Source organism: Sardina pilchardus, chromosome 17 (assembly GCF_963854185.1).
Source record: "Sardina pilchardus chromosome 17, fSarPil1.1, whole genome shotgun sequence".
NCBI classification, from domain to species: domain Eukaryota; kingdom Metazoa; phylum Chordata; class Actinopteri; order Clupeiformes; family Clupeidae; genus Sardina; species Sardina pilchardus.
Window position 1 is genome coordinate 24,848,035 of NC_085010.1, and position 13,228 is coordinate 24,861,262.

The following is a 13,228-nucleotide window of genomic DNA, read 5'->3' on the forward strand; positions in this document are numbered from 1 at the left end:
GCCTGATGCGCAGCAGCCACAGCAGCAGCCACAGCAGCAGCCACAGCAGCAGCATCAACAACAGCCACAGCAGCAGTAACAGCAGCAGCGCCGGCGTTGGCAGCATGTTGGTGATCCCACTCAGCCCTCGCAGCCAGGGTCCCCCCGCGCTGCCCACTGCCAACTGCACCTTCAGCCCCGAGCGCCCGCTGCAGCCACAGCAACAGCAGCCACAGCAGCATCATCAGCAGCAGCAGCATCAGCAGCAGCATCAGCATCAGCATCAGCATCAGCAGCCCAACGGCCCGCAGCAGCAGCAGCAGCTGCTGGGTGATCGCTCACCTCCGCCGCCACAGACCAACGCCGCCGCCACCGCCGTCATCGTCGCCACCCCTGCTGTGCCAGTGCAAATGCCCGCTACGCCCATTACGCCTCCCGGGGCCGTGGTGTCCACGGGGAGCGCCAGCTCCAGCTCCAGCCCGGGCGTGGCCTACGCCATCATCTCCACGCCAACCGCAGCCGCGGGCAACGGGGTGGCGGCAGTCAGCGAAGCGGTGAAGGTCCAGCCGCTGCTGTTCAGCACTGACAACAAGGTGAGGACAAGGAGCGCGTGCAAACACAGACAGTTTACTCAACTCAGAGTTCATACGTTTTTAAAAAACCTGGAAAAGTTATGGAATTTGAAAATGCTAATTTCCAGGCCTGGAAAGGTTTTGGAAAACAAAAAACACCCCAAAAGTTTTGGAAAAGTCATGGAAATTTGCCTCACCCAATTCAACTCAGAAACATCTCTCATTTGGGCAGGTCATGTCTCACACTTGTGTCACAACCGATTGGCAAACTTTTACGTTTTGAGAGCATTCCTTTTAGGTAACCATCCCGTTATCTCACGCGTCACATCTATTATTAATGTAGCACTAGTTGATGTGAGGTTTTGAGAATTACAGTGTATATGGTCATGGAAATTTGTGAAAAAATCATGGAAAAGTCATGGAAATTCTCTGGTGGAAATGTGTATGAACCCTACACATTTATACATCTACATCTACACATACACACATTCTACTCACCTACATACACACACACACACACACACACACACACACACACATACGCAGTAGCCAGAAAATGGCACTTAACCCCGAGTTGCTCTGAAGCCCTTGTAATAATTGATGTATCTACTGTATGTCATCAGTCAAATGAATAAGTACAAAGAGTTATCACCAGCATATACTTAATATAACACTTTATATACTGCTTTTTATCCCACATAAGACATTTAAAGGAGCTCTAAGCGATGTCGGGTAACTTCTGTTGACGTTCAAACAAAACAGAGACCTAGCTCTCCCTCCCCCTCCCTCCCTCTCCGTCCCATGTAACTGAAACTCTCCTGAACGCTTATCTCGTTAGTGAATGGCTGGAAAGGTTTATGTTTCATGGTCCAAGCTGCACCAGGCTGTTTTTTGTTGCCGTTTTTTGGAGCCTGGGCTGTCCACAGACACCGTGTTTTTCTACAGTGTATTCAGGGGACAGGGAGCTAGCAGAGTGTCAGGCGATTTTTGCTGTATGGGACAAAACATGTTTTACCTTAGAAATCGTGTAACATCGCTTAGAGCACCTTTAAAACACACAAAAATATATTCCATGTTACCCATCTGCAGTTATGTCCATTACACAGACTTAGTCTTAGTCACTGGCTTCAGTCCTTATCTGTTTACATATTTACACCGTCATAAACACACTCAGTCATTTCTCACTTGGTCATTCGCAGTCCACACATTTCACACACACCCATGATAATTACGTTGCTATGACACACCATTACACAAGATTCCCAAATATGAGCACACACAGTACGTCGCTCCAAGATTCCTGCGGTGACATTCTCAGACGCGGGCACCTGACCAGCTCAATGTCACCAGGCGGATAAGTGCTTTTCATAATCCCACAGCTAGACGACTCAAACCCCCCCCCACACACACACACACACACGACTCTCATCAGGTGACAGAGACGCTGGCCAAGGTTAAACCGCCCCAATCACGTTTTTTTGTTTTGCGTTCGCGGTCTCATCTGGCCTGGTCATGGTGCCGTGGCCTGACCTCCTGGTGTAAGTCGAGCCAGAGCGATCCATCTGGGGGCACTATGAAAAACGCGGGGGTGGTTGAGGGGTACGGGAGGAAGATTTGTGAGCCTCATTAGGGTGTCATTAAAAAGAGATGCCCCACTCTTTACCGCTGTCACCTTTGGTTCCCATTTGCTTCCACACACACACACACACACACACACACATGCACACGGACACGGACACGCACACACACACGCTCAGGCAAACACACCTCCTGGGTCAAGGCCCGGAGCCAGCAAGATCAACGTGCAATATGAAATATATCGACAAGGAAGCCATTTATTAAGACCCTCATTTTAATCTTAGTTAACCTTGTCATAATACTACATTCATATTGTAACTTGTCCTATAATAACCGCCCGCAAAGACTCTTAGCTTAGCATTGAGCCTCACTGAATCTTTTATGGTGCAGTAAAGTGTCCGTTGATGAAACACTTTTTCACTGTGTTCATATTAATATATATATATATTTCAGTGCTGTATCTGATGAGTTATGGACTGAGATAGTGTTATTTTATGGTGGTGGGATTAAGAGGAATGAAATATAACGACGTGCTTTGCCTCTGATCTTCTCTCAGGTGATCATCATCCAGCCTCAGCTCCCCAGCGGCTCGCAGGATTTGCCAGCACCTCAGACCGACAGCCAATCACAGTCCGAGTGCAGTTCCGCCCCCGCCTCACCAGCCAAGAAGAAGGAGGAAGTGGACCCTGAGGTAAATTTGCCCTCACAGTCAACTCTTCCTGGTTGCCGGAGGGCACTCTAGCGTAGAGGCAGGGGAGAATGGGTGGCTAATTAATGCTAATAAAAAAAAAACTAGCGTACAATAGCACAGAACACAAATGCGCTGCTAGCTTGCGTCGAAGGCCCTACTCCAGATGTGTGGAATGTGCACGACGTCCTTTCAAAGTGACGTGGACTGTTTGTACTTCTCCAAACTTTTCTGTTGCAATACTGGTCACTCTTTCATATTTTACAAGTAAAGTGCAGTATTTATGAGCAGACAGATTGAACTAGACACACACAAGTGAGGCGGAGAGGTTTCAGCGGAGGAGTGTATTGCTCCTGGGCCGTGATGTGCGGAGTTAAAGTTGTGAAAACGGGCACAGAAGGGAGCGGCCGCCACATCACATTAGAGCAGAGGGGGGGGGGGGGGGGGGGGGGGAGACAGCTAAGGCTCAGGTGGTGCATGCCTTCCCAGCATCCTTTTATTCTCTTCCTCCGTCTGTCTCTTTCTGTCTCATTCTCTTTCTCTCTCTCTCTGTCTGTCTCTCTCTCACACACACATACCGACAGACATTCTCTGTCTCTCTCTCTCTCTCTCTCTCTCACACACACGCACACACACATACACACGCACACACCCACACACCCACAAACAAACACACACACACACACACACACCCACAAACAAACAAACACACACACACACACACACACACACACACACACACACACACACACACACACGCACACACACACAAAAAAACAAACAAACACACACACACTCCAGCTCTTCTCTCTTGCCGTGGTTCGTACACTCCTGTCTGACTGCTCTTCTTCTTCCTCCCACCTCCAGAAAATTGCCTTCATGGTTGCACTTGGCCTGGTCACCACCGAGCACTTGGAGGGTGAGTCCAGCTCTAATCTCCACGCCACACACACACACACACACACACACACACACCAAAGGATTACGCCATGGAAATGAATCAGCTCTGTGCATTTTTGCTTAGCCAGCAGGAAACTGTTGCATGTTTCATTTGAATTCTCCTCCCTGATGACAAAACAGAATAAATCAGCTCATGACCACCAAGTAACCCCCTAGCTTGTGAAAACTACAAGAGAGGGGAGAAAAATATGAAACACACACACACACACACACACACACACACACACAGCAGGTGCCTCAGGCAGGTAGATCCTCATGTGGTTCCTCTCTGTTCCCTTTCCTGTGACAGAGCTCCAGATCAAGAGGCAGGAGCGGAAGAGAAGAAGCACAGCCAACCCAGCCTACAGTGGCCTGTTCGAGCCAGAGGTGAGCGGCACGCACACACACACACACACGCAGAGGACCCTACCAGACACACATGCACACGCGCGCGCACACACACACACACACACACACACAGGACTCGACCAGACACACACACACACACACACACACACACACACACACACACACACACAGAGGATCGGTCCAGACACAGCCACACACAAAACGAGGATTTCTGGCCCGTCTAAGCACATTTGGAACAGCTTATCTCGAAGACTGTCTGTTTTCCCCCCCCCACACCTCCAAAGTCGGCCAAGGGCAGAGCTGGCGCTCTGTGCAGGAACATCATGTTAACTCTCATATCAACCTTCCGGCTCGTGCCATGCTATCAGGCGCTACGTCTGATGATGGATGCTGTGCGTTTGGCGGCGGGTGTAGTAGCCGGTGGGAGGGGGTGGTGTTTGTTTTTCTTGGTGCGTGTCCTGACTGAAGGAGTTAACGCCTCTCTTTGCCTTTCTTGTTGTTTTTTTTTCTGCTTTCCAGCGCAAGCGTCTCGCATCCAATTACCTGAGCAATCCACTCTTCCTATCAGCAAGAGGTAAAACACATTCCGCATGCCATCACCAACACACCGCTGGGTCACAGCCCATGCAATTATACAGGGGGCAGCATTATGGCAATACTACACACACACACACACACACACACACACACACACACACACACACACTCTATCTCTCTCTCTCTCTCCCTCCCTCTTACACACACAACAAACAAAAGATTAGGATAAAATATTCGCATTCTCTGCGTTCTCTGATGCCAGGGCTGACGCACTTAGCACATAACAGTATAACTGTTTAACTCCACTCTTAGACGAACAAAAGCAATCCACCTCCATAAATGTAGAAGATTGGACACTGCTTTGTGCTATGTTATCAGTTCATTATTCTACACTGGGGTAGTCCTTCACGAAATTGAAGTGCTGTGTTAGGGCTTCAATACAATGGGGAAGTAGGTGCTTATAATTGCATTGATAACGCTATTGTAACGCTCTTGGGCTTGTATGGAGTGATTGCAATTGCATGGCTTTGTTGTCTTTAACCTTTCCAACAACACAAACGTTTATCTCACAAACACATTTGCAACCAGACTGCATGAACACACTCATGCTCACACCACGGACCCTTGTTAACTGTGTGTGTACTCACTGTCAGCTACTAACATTGTTTCTGCTTCTTGTCTGCACGCAAAGACCCAGAGGACTTGTGCTGGAAGGTATGTACAACGTACAACTCTCACAGTGTGTGTGTGTGTGTGTAAGAGTGTGTGTGTGTGTGCACGCGTGTGTGTGCAGTCCTCATGTCTATGAAGGAGCAATTAACCCCAGTGCGGCCTGAAACAGGTGGTTTATATGTCAGCGAGTGGACGATTGCCAGTGTGTAGTGGCCTCACAGGAGAGCCATTGGTCAGGACTGTCCTTGGTCCCCGTCCCGCTATATTCACCGCCCGCACGTCCACATCGTTAGCAGGGAGTCCATTAAAGCGGAATAAATGGCGGATAATCACCTTTGCAGTAAAATTGATCACCGTCGTCTGTGAGCTCTAGTCAATCGTAGTGAAGCAGGAAGATTGGTTTTACATGCCGCAAGACTCCCCCCCCCTAACCCCCCCCCCCCCCCCTTACCAACGGCGCGTAGCTTTCCGGAACAATCTGAGCCCTTTGGCATGATGGCACCTTGAATTCTCATTATGGGCATCAAGCTTTACTCGCCTGGTTGCTGGCTGCCCGTGACCCCAGAGCTCACGTTTGCAGTTATCTACCATGGAATGGCGGGCTATTGCGTGGCACGCTGACCAGTGTCTGATGCGGTTATTGGCTTGTGGGTTTTTGTCGCCCTGCTCGAGCTGGGAACTATTTAATGAGAGAGATAGGAACCCCACACACTGCCCCCCCCCCCCCCCCCAACTACCTTTGGGAAGGAAGACCTGAGACAGAAAGAAAGAAAGAGTGAAGTGAATAGACTTGAACACCATCATTACTCCTCCATCCATCTATCTATCATCCGTCTATCTTTCGGGGAGATGGAGTCCATCCAATCATTTTTAACGTCCCCAATCTGTGGAAATCTGAATGCGCTTTTTTACCCCAAGGCAATGTGAGCGAGCACATCCATAAGTCTAGAGGTAGAATCCAACTGAATATTTTAGTCTCTGAGTATTGTGAGTCTGACAATATTGGGTCTGCAGAAATGAGGGGAAAAAATGGGTCACCATCAAGATGAAAGCAGCTAATTCCTTTGTTGTCCTCGCTTACTGTCGAGGCATCGAGTAAACAAAAACAAATGTTGTGTATGAAAAGATGCGCTTAGCTGCATGCAAATAGTGAAAATGTTTCATGGCCAGACTTGCAGCACTGCGACTATTTCACTGCCTCCTAACACTCCTGTGTGTGTGTGTGTGTGTGTGTGTGTGTGTTAGGAGGAGCTGGAGCATGACGACCACTGCGCCGTGTGTAAGGAAGATGGCGAGCTGCAGCAGTGCCACACCTGCCCCCGCGCCTTCCACCCCGACTGCCTCCATCCGCCTCTCAAAACGCCGCCCAAGGGTGTATGGATGTGCCCCAAGTGCCAGAAGAAGGTACACAACTGGAACTAGAACTAGACCAAGAGGAACTTGAACAACGAGAACTAGAACGAGAACTAGACCAAGAAGAACTAGAACAATGAGAACTAGAACGAGAACTACACCAAGAAGAACTAGAACGAGAACTAGAACGAGAACTAGACCAAGAAGAACTAAAACAACGAGAACTAGAGCAAGAACTAGACCAAGAAGAACTAGAACAATGAGAACTAGAACGAGAACTAGACCAAGAAGAACTAGATCAACGAGAACTAGAATGAGAACTAGACCAAAAAGAACTAGAACAACGAGAACTAGAACGAGAACTAGAATGATGACTATAGATGAATTATGACAAACTGTCTCATATCACTAGTTTGCCTCAGGCTGATGCGCACTAGATTTTTAACTAGATTGATTTTAAGAAAACAGGACCTTCAATGTGCTTCTGGGTGTTTGTGATCAGCGAAAGCTCGTGTTGTAGGCTGACGTTCTAAATACGAGACGTTTGAATTATTTACGTCTCTCTTGTTTACAGTCCTTTGTCGATTCAGAAATAACATATAAACTTTGACACATCAGACCACAAAAATAACTGTTTTTTCAATGGGAATGCGTGATTAGAGAGTGAGGCTCTATAGTGTGTATCTGATTTGAAATGAGGAATGAATAAGTGAGATGGTTGAAAAGCCATTGATCGGCCATCTTTGAAGTGAGGACAGCATGGAGCAGAAGACGCTCCTTTAATGGAGGAATTGTGAAAAATCGATTGAACTTTCTGTCAGTGTCTTTTTTTTATCTGTCTTGAGATGAAAAGATGTTACATGTTGCTTGATTTGATTTGAACTTTGATTTCTTAGTTGAATTAGAACTAAACATCAATCCATCAGCCCTCAGGATTTAACAGCTGACACACACAAAAAAAAAAAACTCTTGATGTACTTATGATTTCTGAAATAGTGAATCATCACTCTCTCTTCTTATTGTTCCCGCAGGTACTGAACAAAGAGAATATGGCTTGGCCACACAACTTTGTCCAGTCATACGTTACACACAAAACAAGTAAGCCACAGAACTAAATAAATCATCTTTTATCTCCAGTTTTCGCAAAATTTTGATTTATTTGGAAACTAACCCCCATCTATCTATCCCCCTCTCTCTATCTATTTATCCTTCTATCTATTTATCTATCCATCTCTCTCTCTCTCTCTCTCTCTCTCTCTCTCTCTGTCTGTGCAGTGAAAGAGGATGAGAAGAGGAAACTGCTGCGGAGGAACTGTGAGCTGAAGAAGGAGTGCGCTCACCTGGAAGAGCAGGACAACAGGCTCAGCAGCTCCCTCACAGTAAGTCCACTCCAGCCGTTCGGTCTCTGCCATCAGCTGTCCTCTCCGGCACGTCCAAAACAATCCCAGCAGACTCTCCTCATTGAGCTCTGCTTTTGGTCTTCGATGTGTCTCTAGTTAAAGTGGTCAGATCATGATGCAAAAGATGTCCGTTCTGTTTGTTCACCAGAATTACAGGGTGTTAGTAATCCACATTAACAAACTATTAACTTCTGGACAACTATACCTTCTGTACTACTATGAATAACCATTCAAAAGCATTCGGTTTAATGCACCTTTAAATATTTCCAGTGGAGCGTAAGCTGTGATGGCATCTTCTTTTATATTCTGCTACTTGTATGTTCACTCGGACACTAATCATCTTGTTTATGCCCTTACAAGGCAACCCTTAATTCAACGTTGACACTTATAAATCCTTGTAAACAATTACACTAATTGCAAACTCCATGTACTGTAAACAAGTACACTAAAACAATAGCAACTACACACTTGGTGCCCCTCCGGAAATACAGTATATGAGCTGGCTAAAGAGCCCTCCATGCATGAATCCAATTCCTGAGTATCTGTCGGTGTCCATACTGTCCATACTATCCATACTGACCTGAGGTCAATCACTTACATCCCCTCCCTCCCTGCCCTTTAGAAATGCATTGACCTGAAGGACAGGCTGCTGGATCAGCAGCGAGAGACCCAGGCCTCTCTGGAGCGACTCAAGGCCCTCATCCGCCTCATCCAGCGGGACCAGGTCATCCAGGTCACCATGACGGCCACCACCACCACCACCGCCGGCGCCTCGCTCCTGTCCCTGCCCTGGATCAAGCCCACCAGCAGCGGCGGGGCTAACTCGCCTTCTGCCGCCACAGCTCCCCCTATGGGCTCCAGCACGCTCCTGCAGAAGAGTCTGCCTCAGCCCCAAGGCAACAACTGACCACACAGCAGGTCACTTGAGATCACATGCTATAAAACAACACGCAGAGAGAGGAAAAGAGCGAAGTGTTTCTTTTTAAATTCACATGCATACACACACACACACACACACACACACATACTCACACAGACATATTGACACATGCCCTGACTCATACACACACGCTCACAAAGAGAGGTTTTAAGAAACCATGGAAACACAGTCACAAGAAGGACATATGCGATATTTACCTTGCGTGGATTTTTTTTTTCTCCGAAGGAACTGTTATGTCTTACGATTATAAATCTAAAACTCACAAAAAAGAACAAATATATCCTTCACTCGATTCATAACAAGTATTTTTTAACTCCAACACCTACAGTGCTTAAGAGATTTTTTTTTTTTACTTATTGTTTTTTTTTTTAAAAGAAAACTGTTAATTTATTATCGTTCTTGGCCTTAATGTATTTATCGACTTTAAAAAGCAGATCACAGTGCCGCCATGGATACATCAAATAAGTATTTCCCAGCGGCCAGAGATTTCTTTTCGTTGTTACTTAAAAAAAAAAAAAGACAGGAAAAATGACTAATTGTTCTACTTCTAGTGGGAGAGAAATTAGAGTAGTGTTAGTTATGAATAAACCACAGACATATGAGATGGGGAAGAGCTGTACATTGATATATCGGCATAGATATTTGTTCTCATTCTCCTATGAACAATATTTGCCATATGAATTCAGGTGAAGGGGGACTGGGTGGGATAGGGGTTGGGCGGGGGTGATGTTTCCATTGTGTATGTACGTACGATGCATATGAGCCTTCAAACAACAACAACAACAACAGAAAAACAAAAAACAAAAACAAAAACTAAAAAAAGAAAAAAAAGAGAGATCGGAGAGAAGAAAAACAGAGAATAACTTTTTTCAGTATTAATATAGTCAAAAAGAACAAAGAACAAAGTATTTAAGATGACTACAGAATTTAGCATTTCTAGTGGAGAATTTAGTATTTTCATGAAGCTGCCTGTTGATAAAGGAGAGGAGTTGAAGTTTCGGAGGGGATCATAATGTACATAATGTTGTACCGTCCATGCAGGTCCTTTGTTTTTTCTGTGTTGTTACTGAACTTCACATACTCAATCTGAGCTTTCTTTTCCAATTTTCCCGTTCAAATAACTTGTTTATTGTTTTCTTTCCTTTTTTGAAGGGCCATAGTTTTACCTGTGTGTTAGTGATCTTTCACTCCCTGAACCTTTTCCCCTCTTATCTCTTCACCAGTACGGAAAATATGCCAAAAACCTTACTTTTTTGTACTGGAAAACTCCTACGATTCAGCCTTTTGGTTTTGGTATGTGTATTATATGTGTACCTGTTTTTTTTTTTTTTTTTGTTACTGTACCACTTTAATGCTGTTCGATTCAATTCTTTATTTTTCTTGTATGACTTTCTAACAATTCAGCGTTTTTCTGGAAGCGAAACTTGCTTGTATCAAAAGTGGCATTTTTCTTTTAAAAACTTTTGTATTTATTTTTAAAAAAATCTGCTAGTCAATACAAATGAACACTGCCTCAAGATCAAAAAGAGAGTAGAAAAATCCAGGGTTTCTTTCTTATCACATTCTTTTCTTTACAAAAAAGCAAACAAAAACAAAACACTGGTTAACTAGAGTTTTTAGTTGTGGGTGGGATAGTTTTGTGTGTCAACTTGCTTGGTCAGTCTTCCGGCTATGCCCTCGAGATACAGGGTTTAACACAGTATGACCCACTGGCAGCAACACCAAATCCAACTAGAGCAAAGTCCCTTCTTGCATAAACCTTAGGACAGACTACGTCAGCAGACACTTCGTCAAAAAATATCTCCCCCCTGGCTTTGTCTACATAAACAATAAGGCGTGCACATACACAACTACATAACCATAAACACATAGATGTTTATAGCCATTGATATCAACAATGTTCTCAAAGTACAATTCCTATAATTAAGGAATTATATCTATATATATCTATATATAAAAATCAATTCATATTCATTAACTAACCATACTCAAGACCAAACAGTTTCCATGTCAAGATGAACGCAAACTACATTTTTTTTTTTATTATTGTTTTAGCTCTTAACCCTGCATATAGACATGCACTGATGTTAGAAACAGCACTGAGATTTACTCATAGTATTTCTGGGAAAAAAATGCAATACGGAGAGCAAGACTAATGAAATATCCATTTGTCAAGTCTTTGTTCTCCAAAAAGAAAAAGGGTCAGTGTATCTGGCCTTGGAAAACAACTTTGTCCTTTGATTTTGTCATCACCTACCGTGAAATTGCAAAGAGACGAGAGCGTAAATGAGACACTGTTTGTAGCCCCAGGCCAGTGGCCTGTATCAACTTCACTTGTCTCCGTGACAACATAGATATCAAGCTCCTCAAAAGCAAATGTTTTTGCTTTAAAGTCACTGACAACCCAAACGAAAATCTCATAACATTTCTTAAATCATTTAAGGGCTTTGAAACATTCACGTCATACCATACAATTCCTGCCTTTCGTGATGACAGTGTTTCAAACGATCAAAAACGCAATTCCAACAGGGGACATTTTTTGATCCGAGCTTTTAAAATATTAATTTAATTTATTATTATTGTTGCATATCTTTTTTTTTTTTTTTTTAAATGCATATCATTATTTTGGCCTTGTGTTCTCTTTCCTGTACTTCCCTTTTGACCTCTTTGACACATTACCCGCACCACGACACCACGGAGATACCGACATACTGACAAATAAGCGGCCGCAGGCTGACAAAAGCCGATACCAGAATGTACGCCATTCCTCCATACATATCATTCCAGTCCCAGCTCTGTATTCACAGAGAGGCTTCTTTATCCCCCCCTGCCCTGAGGGGGTTCGGTCAGGGCACAGGGGCAGTTGGCTTTGGATGGGTGATCAAAGAGCCGGCTGATCAACAGCACTGATGGCAAGCAGACTCTTTTAAAAAAAAAAAAAATGGTTATATGCCACTATGAAGCCCTGTGCAGCAGATCGGACCAAGTACTGACAGATAGAAGAAAAGATAGATTGAAAATGGAGGGGGTGGCGGGGGGGAGGATTGGCCCATAACTCATCATTTACCCTATTAGGAGGTTCATTCCAACCTCTGTCATGGTCCCCGCATTTCCCAGAATCTTCTCCGGGAGAAACTGTGCAGTGCTTATACAGATCTATTTTAATACACGCAACACTAAGTTGAACAGAGAAGAGAAGAAAAAAAAACCTTTTATATTCTTTTATCAATGAACAAAGAGAGTGAGAAGGGATACAAAAAATAATGATGACAAAAAAATAAGCATTTTTATTGTTTGCCAATTATGCATTCTGACTTAGCTTGCAACATTTGATATGTCCTTTTAAAATGAGGAAAACCAAGAACGAAGACAGAGAGAAGAGAAGAAAAGAAAACACGCCAAGTTTTAGATTGAAAATGTCTTTGGGACTGTTGAAGTAGTGTTTTCTTTTTCATTGTCATAAAAACAAGGGGACTGTCCAGTGGATAGTATGTATAGGGAAGTGTTTGTCTTACATATGCCAATGTAGTTTTTTCTTCTTCATGATGCATTAAAAGTTGATTGATGGAAGTTGGTAAATGGTAAAGAGTAGTCTCACTTTTTTTGTACCAAGTTCTTACAAAAAACTGATTCGTTAATAAACAAAAATCTAAGAAAAAAAATCGGTTGCGGTTGAGTAGCTTTGGAGTCTTAATATTGCACTATAAATATGTAGTGATGTTAAATAAGTTCATGGAAGTGGTCAGTAGTATAATTAGACCCCAAAGAAAAATGTTATGAATGAAAGGCACAATAGCCAAAGATAAATGCTTAGTTACATACATACACACACACTGATAACTAGACAAAACAAGCTCTACTTGTCCTTCACATAAACAGACATACACACACAAAGACAAACACAAACGATAATTACACAACCCATAAATACACAGAGGAACATCATCATCACCATTAAGACAACAGTAGCATTAGGTGGTGCAGCAGCATGAGGGTTTAATGTCTCAGTCTTGTGAGCGTAATGCTTTTCCTACTAGCGGAGTCACAGCTTGAGTGAACACCCTCAGGCCCAGGAGTGGGTCCAGACTCAGCCAAAGCTCAATCGCAAGTCTCCTGTTGCAGGAGGAGCGCCCCCTAGTGTTGGCACTCCTACTTTTTTGGCGGTGGAGCAGCAGAAGAAGGCACTGAAAAATCTTCCCTA

General features: G+C 44.3%; 1 protein-coding gene across 1 annotated transcript in view; it reads left to right on the forward strand.

The window, feature by feature from the left end:
* phf21b (PHD finger protein 21B) overlaps nt 1-8,994 on the forward strand; it is a 26,977-nt gene extending 17,983 nt beyond the window's left edge. The window contains exons 3-13 of the mRNA XM_062517898.1: nt 1-21; nt 385-572; nt 2,686-2,820; nt 3,685-3,736; nt 4,067-4,143; nt 4,645-4,699; nt 5,354-5,376; nt 6,580-6,738; nt 7,719-7,785; nt 7,963-8,066; nt 8,710-8,994. The exon at nt 1-21 is cut by the window's left edge and continues 106 nt beyond it. Of these exons, the coding sequence (XP_062373882.1) occupies nt 1-21; nt 385-572; nt 2,686-2,820; nt 3,685-3,736; nt 4,067-4,143; nt 4,645-4,699; nt 5,354-5,376; nt 6,580-6,738; nt 7,719-7,785; nt 7,963-8,066; nt 8,710-8,994 (1,166 nt within the window). The remainder of the gene's footprint in view (nt 22-384; nt 573-2,685; nt 2,821-3,684; nt 3,737-4,066; nt 4,144-4,644; nt 4,700-5,353; nt 5,377-6,579; nt 6,739-7,718; nt 7,786-7,962; nt 8,067-8,709) is intronic.
* The last annotated feature ends 4,234 nt before the right edge of the window (nt 8,995-13,228 follow it).